At 46.4% G+C, this 10,273-nt stretch overlaps 1 protein-coding gene across 1 annotated transcript in view; it reads right to left on the reverse strand.

Annotated features, from left to right (window-relative positions):
- Ddr (discoidin domain-containing receptor 2) overlaps positions 1–10,273 on the reverse strand; it is a 145,226-nt gene that overhangs the window by 132,459 nt on the left and 2,494 nt on the right. The window contains exon 2 of the mRNA XM_017904179.1: positions 1,766–1,868. Coding sequence (XP_017759668.1) covers positions 1,766–1,868 — 103 coding nt within the window. The remainder of the gene's footprint in view (positions 1–1,765; positions 1,869–10,273) is intronic.

Genomic DNA, 10,273 nt, shown 5'->3' on the forward strand with positions numbered 1-10,273 from the left:
GAGGTTTATCCGAGGACTTGCGAGAAACACCTCGAACCTTCTTGAAATTGGGATCCATCTAGTGGCAAGAATAGAAATGAAAGTCGCTACAAGCCTATAACACAGCGGAACTTCGAAACTGCAGAATACCTCGTCATCAATGACGCTTGGCATGTGTCACACCACTATGGCGCCATTCTTCTAATTCCAGATTGCAAATTTCGGTACAACCTATAGGGGGGGTCTCTCTACCGTTGTTGAAGGGATGCGTTTCATCGCTGGCCTAATAGTGGACTTATCAGTAAGGCTACCTAGCTGGGCCTGCCTTAGACGTGGATACTATTGAAAGATCGGGAAGTGATATAAATAGCAAGCTGAGGTTTATCCGAGGACTTGCGAGAAACACCTCGAACCTTCTTGAAATTGGGATCCATCTAGTGACGTTGTACTATGATAAGGTAACAAATAGAAGGACGCGAGGATGGGATGCATTTCGTCCTGGGCCTGTTAGCGGACTCGTCAGTAAGGCCCTACCTAAGACGGGGGATACTTAGACAGCATAAGAACTTGTATATATGGGAAGCGGAGGATTCACCGAGTACTTGCGAGAAAGTCCCCGAACCTGCTTCTATAATTCTCAGAAGTGTATCAAGGTTGCACTCGCGATTTTTCTTCGAAACCGTTCATCTACTCGCGACTTCCCTTGCGAGGGGGTCGTACCATCGATCCGACGTCCGGTGCGAACCGCCCTTTCGCTCCTACCCTCGGCCACTTTTTCCCTGCCACGTTTTAACCGTCGACGAGCGATTAATTCGATATTAGCAGTTTACAAGCCGCGTTTTCGCCGCTCGCTCGCTCGCATCCCCCGAGCCCGATATCAGATAGCCGCTGCAGCTCTCGATAACAGAATTTTATAAGCGTGCTTTCCAGGCCGTGTGCTATTTAAAATTTTAATGTCGGCGAAGGAGAGGCGAAAGCAAGGCACGGGACGTTCTAGCTGCCTCGGGCAGCCAGCAGATTTTAATCTCGCCGTTGTAATAAGAAATAAACCGAAGCAACCTAGTGGACTCGCTAAATACCAGCGGCGTTGTTGAAACATTCGTGAGCGTCACGCGATGCAGAATGCGAAACAGAAAGAATCTCGACGCAATTACGGGGTTTAGCCGCGGTACGTCGAATTATCGAGCTTAACCCCTTAACGCGGCAGATTTATTTCCGACGCACCACTGTGTCGCGTTTACGTACTCGCAATGGGTCAAACGCCCCCGACGTCGTTGCAAACGCGTTCGACAAACATTCCGGCAACATTCATCTTTCGTTGGAACTGCGTGTTCAGTTCGGAGGGGGAAAAAAAGTTGCGTTCGCGATCCGCGGAGGGGGGAGAGAGGGGCGGGAAAGTTGAGTGAAATTGTTGAAAGTAACCGGTTTTTGAACGTCGATGTGTGATTTTCACAGATGCCGAAAATTAATCGCGAATCGCGTCATATAATTATGCGACTTTCGAGAATTTTTCAAATTAAATTACTCGCGTCTTTCTTTTTTCGAATTTTCCCGCGCGCTGAAGGAAAGCTCGGTTTGAACGTTGGACGAACAGAAAGGATATCTGACTCGTTCACTCGTCGCTTCACCGAGAGATTGGAATCGCGAGGAAAGCCCTTCGTATCGATTAATCGCAATCAAGCAGCAGTCGCACGCATTCTGCAAAGCCAGAAACTATGGCGCTAAATCAAAATGGCCGACTTACTGTACCGCAGTCGAGCATTTCGCGATATCATTGTTCACTTACCTGGCATGTTTCGGGCCAAGACTGGGATCGTACATAGAACTGGCCGATATATCTTCATCGGGGATTTCGCCATTCTCCATGCCCAGTGCCGCGGTACATTGTCCTGAAAGGATTCGAAACGGCGTTAGAGGCAGAACTCGATATCTGTCCGTGCTTTGTCAACCCCCGGGCTTTAAATCGAGCGGAGTGCGACGGATTAGCCGTGCGAAAATTAAACGTTAACGAACGGGGATGAAACGGACGGCAATTTTCACCTCGCATCTCTGCGTAGACTAACCTTCCACGAATAATCGCTCGTTTGCACCCGTTTTCCCGTGCATTTCGATTTCTCGCGTGGCAATTAAAACTTCGCCGATCGCGAGCAAAATGTTTTCTATCGTCGCACCGATTTTAATAAATCGCGCAAATCTGTTTCGCGTGCTTGAGTTTACGCGAACACAGGAATTTCGAATTCTTTTCCAACAAAAGACCATGGCGCCACCGCGAAATGTACAACCCTGTACTCGCGATGGCCACGGTTCCTGCACGGAATCCTCGAGAACGGAAGTCGTGGTCGGTACGAGACTTCCCTTTTGCCTGTTCTACACACGAGGAACCCAATCGACGTCCTGCCGACGAACTACGATCGAACTTCCCACGCCGTTCTTCACCCCCGTTCACCCCTCGTCCTCGTAAAAGTTCGACGCTTGACCACGCGAAACGAAAGAAACGAAAACATCGCTAACGATAAAACAGGACCATAACCAGCCACAAACATTTCTACAACTAATTTCGCGGTTACGACGAAGCGTTATACGTTCTTTTGAAAAACAACCCCATCCTCTCCGCGGAAGAATTACGCGACCCCTAGAGGATAAGTGGCTGGTGGATAAATGGCGCGGTGAAATGCAAGAGATTCGTACAACTATGCGGATAACCAACTATAATATATTGTACGATCCATAGTGATGCGTGAAATACGGTACTAAGTAGGCTGTGAGGGGTTTTTCCCCACGGTTGTTGAAGGGATACGTTTCATCTCGGGCCTGATAGTGGACTCATCAGCAAGGCTACCTAGCAGGTCCTGACTTAGATGTGGATACTATTAGAAGACCGAGAAGTTATATATATAGGAAGCATAGGTTTATCCGCAAGAAAGTCCTCGAACCTCCTTGAAATTGGCATCCATCTAGTAGCGAGGGTGAGAATGACAGTCGCTAGCAAACCTATATATAATACATCACGGGAACTTTTGAAACTGCGGAATGCAATTGGACGTTGGACATCAACTAACACACCCTTAGCAATTTACCTCGTCATCGATGACGCTCACCAGGTGTCACTCTGCTACTACGTCGCCATTTTTCCAATTTCAGATCGCAAATTTCGGTACATCCTGCAGGTGGGTGGTTCTCCTACGGTTGTTGAAAGGACGCGTTTCATCCCTGACCTAATAGTGGACTCATCAGTAAGGCTACCTAGCCAGACCCTGCCTTAGACGTGGATACTATTCCAAGATCGGGAAGTCGTATACATAGCAAGCGGAGGTTTATCCGAGGACTTGCGAGAAACACCTCGAACCTTCTTGAAATTGGGATCCATCTAGTGGCAAGAATAGAAATGAAAGTCGCTACAAGCCTATAACACAGCGGAACTTCGAAACTGCAGAATACCTCGTCATCAATGACGCTTGGCATGTGTCACACCACTATGGCGCCATTTTTCTAATTCCAGATTGCAAATTTCGGTACAACCTATAGGGGGGGTCTCTCTACCGTTGTTGAAAGGACGCGTTTCATCCCTGGCCTAATAGTGGACTCATCAGTAAGGCTACCTAGCTGGGCCTGCCTTAGACGTGGATACTATTGAAAGATCGGGAAGTCATATAAATAGCAAGCTGAGGTTTATCCGAGGACTTGCGAGAAAGTCCTCGAACCTCCTTGAAATTGGGATCCATCTAGTGGCAAGAATAAGAATGAAAGTCGCTGCAAGCCTATATACACCGTGGGAACTTTCGAAATTACGGAATGCAGTGGATGTTAGATATCAACTAGCACCCTTAGCTATTTACCTCGTCATCGATGACGTTCGCCTGGTGTCACCATTATGTCATCGTTTTCCCAATTTCGGATCAGAAGTTTCAACGAAGATCAGCAACGAGTCTTCGTCTCTTTCCCGTGTACAACTACTCGAACGCGTCGACGTGCTCTCGTGGGACCTCCACCAACCCGAAATTCCGAGCGACTGCGCGTCTCGAGCTGTTGATTTTTCCAAGGACAAAGCGGGCCAAGTTGACAACGTCGAGAAGAAAGTTGTTGTTCCGCGGACAACTCGGCGAACGTTGAAGCGAGAAAATGTAGGTCGCTGGAAAGTCTGGCTGGGGTTGATATTCCACCGACTGCGATTGTCATGCGTACCGGTAATACGGTTAGTTCCCGTACACGTCGGTGTTACTAGGATGAAACTTCTCGCTTGCTTCTTACTTCGCCCAATTCTACGAACTCGCTTGCGTCACCGTCCCGTTTTCGTGTATATCGTCTTATACGCGGAGAGAATAGACCGGTTTTCCGACTTGGCGCGCGAATCACGGTTTCGTGTAAGACAATGGCGAACTTGTTCCCCTTAAAGCGCGTATCGCGCAATTTCCGATTGTTCCCTTAATACGCTCTACTTCTCGCTGATAGAAAACCCTCGTTTCACGATTAAAACGTTGCCCAATAATCGCGATTCCCATAAAATTACGCGATCGAATAGAGGGCACGCGAGTGCACCGCACCCAACCTAACCTAAGTGAACTAAACCGCGCATTGCCGGGTTAAAATTGAGAGTTTCGAATTTTGCTGGACTCGGTGAGTCGTGTCGCGTCTGGGAAAATTACGGGACAAGAGGAAGAGCAAAAGCGAGGGTAGACAGAGCCATCCGGACGATTAAATAGCGCCTAGCTGGGACGCGAGTCGATATCGCGAAGCAGTTAACAGGAGTACGTGACTCGTTCACCGAGCTCTGTTTAGGACAATTTCGAGGGAGATTGTTTGCAGTTCCTCACGTTCAACAATCATTCCCAAAACACAATCAGAACGAACTCCTTTCGATAAACGCTTAGCATCGAGCAGGAACAATAAACCAACAGTGCTCGCTAACGTAGCCTGTCAACTTAAAATCCTGCCCGAACTAATAATTGCTTTTACGTTAATTCGAATTCACCTTTGTCAGACCTAGTTCGACTAACTATTCCCCTGTCGGCTACACGGATGAATCGCATTGACAAATCGACCAGAGCCCGACCTCCCTGCGAGCTGCCACTTTTACCGAATCTCCTCACCGCCTAGGACGAGATAATACGTCTCCGGTTCCGTCGTCGAAGGGAACCAGACGGTCGAACGAAAATTAAAACGCGGGAGAAGAACGGCGAAACTAGCCCGGGCTGGTGTACGCGGTAAATTAACTTCACGGCGTAACACGCTTCACAGAGAGAAGTTGCCGGCGCGGCGCATCGGCGGGCACGCGTTGCAAACTCTAAGTACACTGACATAATTGCTCACTGGAATAAAACATTTGCCGTGCGACACGCTCGCCATTGTTCCACCGGCTTGCCAATATGCACGCCCGTCTACGCTCCGCGCAAACTGTACTTTGTCAGATAGGCACGGCCTAGTTCTCTTTGCAATTCAATCCTTGGAACTGTCGCCATCCTGGCGGCGGCGTAAACTTCGATCGCGCTCCCCAGCATACCGACCGCGCCTCTTTATGCAGCATCCATTACTGGGGCAAACTGTCTACCCCGAGATCAGCCCTGCTGTAATTATCGAACTCGCGACGAGTGCAGACGCCGGTTTTCGCGCAGGTGTGCCTAAAAATTGCCAAACAACCGGCAGCCTCGCGCTGTCAACTGACTAGGGTGTTTGTTCTCGCGCGAAACGGCGCAACGATCTGTCAGCGGCACGAACGGGGGTGGTGGCGAAGATCGGGTTAGGGTACTCGCTGCGACACCCCGATTCCCTGTAAACTTCGCATAGCTGCAGACGAGCGAATGCACGTTCCTTGTTCTCGCCATCTCGGGGGTTGCAAAGGTTGGCTCTCATTCGGAATCTCGCTCGATCGGTACACGGGGTGCTCCAAGCGACTGTCATTTGCACGAGATACGCGTTTCGTTTCTATGACACCGAAGATGAAGTACGGAGCACACGCGGATAATTCAGAGAGCTTCCTTTGCAAGCTCGTACGAGACGATTCGTCGATGAAGCTGCTTAATCGCGGAAACCGCGGTGACAAAGGGACAAACCGATCCCGGAATCGGTATTCAGAGTAGAGGTTTCTTTCAACCACGATCCGTGAAGTTTTACAAAAGGGATCTCGCGTCGTTGAAACCCGCTTTGCGACCGATCCGTGGACGAAGGCGTCGCGAAATTATTATCGCGAGATTCGAGGGGGCACCTGGACGAAGTCATGTGGGATTGTTGGGTGGCAGCAAGACCATGGTGGTAAATAATTAATACGATTTATCGGGAACTAACTTATTCTGAGCTGACGACTTGCACACTGACTACCTCTCGAAGAACTGTTTCGTTTCATCCCCTTGCACCCTTATTTAAATCTTGCACTATCTGTCTTCTGGCATGCTCATGCTCTCTCAATCATGCGTTTCTCACGCACTTTTCACAGCCTTGCCCTCGGTGGGTTATGTATCATAAATACTCACAGGGAGAGTGCAAGTCCTTCGAGTCATCGATTTAGTTGAAACTGTGCAGGTTTGTAGATTTAGTCATCCAGTTATAGAAAATGTACCATCATAAGAGCAACTATTCAATAGTTTCTGAGATATTTATGCATAAAGCTTTATTATTGTTAGCTACCGATTTCTTCCGAATAGTTATCTATATTCATGAGGTGCTAACGATCTGAAGGACTTGCACTCTCCTTGTCAAACGCATTTCACTCTTCATTTGCCTTCGATACTGCAATAAACTCTCACAAAAGGTACTGTCACAGGCGATGACCTTATGCCCTAAGCACGTCGTGTTCACCATACCACAGTAATAGGTCAAGCTGATGTTCTCATAGCGTGATGTTCTCATGATCGAGATCGAGATCGAGATGGAGAGTCCGTTTGGTTCGACGACGGGTGAAACGGAGAGGATTACCGAGCAACTTCCGGTGTGTCGCTTATCTATCCGAGGCTGGCGATAAAACACTGACGCATAGTGCATTTGTTCGCGAAGATAACGAGACGACGGGGATGATATCTTGATGGGGAGATGGACGATATTCAGCGGGATTTTCAACAGCAGCAATCGAAACGTTGGTTCATAATTAGAGTTTCGTTGGAATGGAACTCGAACGGGGGTCTGTTATTCGGCCGATCCTTAACCAGGCTCGTTGTTCTTCGCTGTTCAGCCGGATTAATTAAACAAGCCGACGAAAAGAGTGGCCCCTTGAATAAAATAAATCCGACGTGACGCACAGAGCGATGAAAATACAACCGGTTACCGTTCTCGCGCAGCGGAAAAACGCGAATCAATTTGCAATTTGAAAGATCGCCCCTCGACGCCATTTTTCTTCCCGACCCGTTCCGTAATACGGCCCATTGACTTATGAATACCGAAACCCATCGATCGGCCGCCAGGCTCGCGCGCTTTGCCTCAATTCTATTCGGCGTTAATTAAACCCACGTGAAAAGGGAACGAACTATTTTTCTCCGCCTTCGATGCAAATAATCTGGCTAATTGAAATACAATAATCTCGAAAGTGAAACAAAAGGCCGCCGGTGGTCGGCCATTCCTCGCCGACGCGTGAACCGGCGGAATAAAATCGCGGGAAAGAAAAACGCGGCGAAGAAAGGGCCGATTTATCGCGGAATACTCGCGAGTACGGTATAAGTGTAATTAATACGCGGAAAAACATAACGGGTAAGCGATAAGCAACGAGAGACCGCGGTAGGGCAGCTGAGAATCGACACAATGGCCGCTGGTCTGGGTCTGAGCAGCTATTAGATAGTATTGTTAATTCGCCGTGTCGCTGACATTTCATTTGCGGCCGTACAATGGGACCCGAGTACGCGGTGTCCGCGCCTCGTCGCGTCCGATTTCCATTTTCCGCAGAAAAATGACGAATATTAATTTTCCCGCATGGCGATAGCGTTTTCCCGGCGACCTACCTTAGAAATCAAACGCGCCACTCGAATATACGAATTTTTAGGTTAAAACTCGCTTAATGTCCAGATGTGCGAATGTAAATAGAAATAAAAGGAAGGGACTATGGGAACGATGCTTCCATGAAGACCAGAGTCTCGTTGCCAACATATCGTTGGATGACCAAGGGTACATTGACTCTTAACGCTAGGTTTACGGACGCAATCTGTATACCTATTTCTAAGGACACCTGTCAAATTGACAGGTAAAGGAAACCACGTGCTTTCTTTTTTTTTACGATTAGATTAATTTAAAAACAATTATATATTATATTAACAGTCTTAATATAAGTTAACTAAATCTGTTACCATCGTATAATTGCAGCAACCATTCCGTCAAATTGACGGGTTCCGTAAATCTAGTGTTAATCACTGTAAGGACCTAATAATGCTGATAAAAGCAGGCCAGTGTAAGAGTTTAAAACATTTTACTCGTTTCTACCTTGACTAAGGGTCAATGGTCATTTTCATGTGCTAATGGTTACACAGATTTTTAAATATATATGTGTTGATATGATAAAGGAGCGATGTCTATAAGAAAGGGACGAGTAGAACAAGTACACATGGAATGGCAATATCTAACGAATTCAGGTTATCGTGATAGAAGAGTATGCATGTAATGATTGAGGTGTCGTGTGAATTGTGTATGTTTATGTATTGTACGAAAGAAAAAAGAAGAAAATGAAAGTGATTTGGCATAGGTTAGTTGCAATTGAGTTTTAACCCTTTGCGCTCGAGAGGCGCCCTTCAGTCACCATTTGATAAAATTTCGAAGCTCGATGTTCATTAATATGTCAAATTTCAGATAATGTAACGATGTAAGAGGTATCGTCAGCTTTGTAACAGAAAACCTTTAAATCCCTCTTTTTCTTTAGCCAAAAAATTGTCGAGTGCAAAGGGTTAATAGTGAGAAGATGTGTGAGCATGTGATTGTGATAAATTAATTATATTTAAACTTAACATTTGCGTTTGATAATCTTAGTAATTAAATAAAGAAATGTTCCTATTGTTATTAATATTTCATCCACCACTAACATTTCACCCCTCAAAAAAGTAAGAATATATAAGTATCTCTGAAACTATATTGTAGAGATTTGAATGGTGGTTGGTAAATAAAACTACTATTTATTAATTAACAATAAGAATAGATGATTAACAATATGTGTGTGACGATTAAGCATACGAATCTATATCATCTACAACTTAAAACTACAACTCAATTCAACAACAAAATGACAACTCAGCCAGTTACAACTTGTTAGAACGAGTGCGTGATTGTTAGGGAAACAGCAGTACGTATGTATATGTGTTCGCCACTAGGCCAAGCATGTGCCTGCTCTCACTACTGACTTCATACAATGTAGCAGTATGGCCTTCCAGAACGTTCTATCGGTACGATGCCGATCTTCTCTTTTTAAGAAGCAGAGTCCGCAGTCAGTCAGTCGTCGCCTTCGTCGGTAGTGAGAGCCAGCACATGCTGTCAGGATACAATTTAACACAACTAAAATACAACTAAAGAACTAATAAACCCTCTCTACACAACTCTGTTGTGATCACTGCTAAGGCTGTCCCTAAGACTCTCTTCCAATCACTCTTCCCATGGACTGTTCACTAACCACTTTTGCCTTCTTTTACGTTTTTCAAAAGCCTCTTCCAACATGACCAAACATGGTCATGCTAAGGGCCTGACGCATCTCGCTGGGATTTTTCCGACCGATCAGGCCCTCGAATCCTCGATGACTTTCTAAGCTAAAGTTACCTATACACGAGGTCGAAATCCTGCGATACTACAATACGAAGTCAATTATTTTTCTCGTATTGTATATAGAAGCGAAATCCGAAATATATCACAAAAAGTTTCCCGTTTTTCATACAAGCTTTTCCGAACGATAAAAGATGGCAATCGAAAAGACGACTTGCATGCTGAAATAAGGAACGAGAAAATCCTAATTATTTGGTAAAAATTTTGCTAGAAACGTCCTCTCGAGGATTCATCTCGCGGCCATTGTGATACCAGGACTACAGCGTGGCGTGTACCTTGCACGAAATTTTCCTGTAATTTCCGATGCGAATAGAGTGGAAATTCGGGAAATCGATAAAATTTTCGCGCACGTCGCGGCTGGGATCTCCATATTCAAGAATCGCGTTCGGTTACGTCTCTCGTTCGCTCGTGCATAGCGCTGTCGTAATTGTGTATTACCACGACCAAAGTGCCACTCGGCTGCGACTAGCATCTCGACGCTGCTCGTCTGCCAATGTGCAGTGGAAAAATTTAAATTTTACGGCTCGAGATTCGGAGACGATGCGCGCGGAACTGCGCGTATTGCCTTCCCCTCTCTCTC

Source organism: Eufriesea mexicana, unplaced genomic scaffold (genome assembly GCF_001483705.2).
Source record: "Eufriesea mexicana isolate 0111107269 unplaced genomic scaffold, ASM148370v2 scaffold2818, whole genome shotgun sequence".
NCBI classification, from domain to species: domain Eukaryota; kingdom Metazoa; phylum Arthropoda; class Insecta; order Hymenoptera; family Apidae; genus Eufriesea; species Eufriesea mexicana.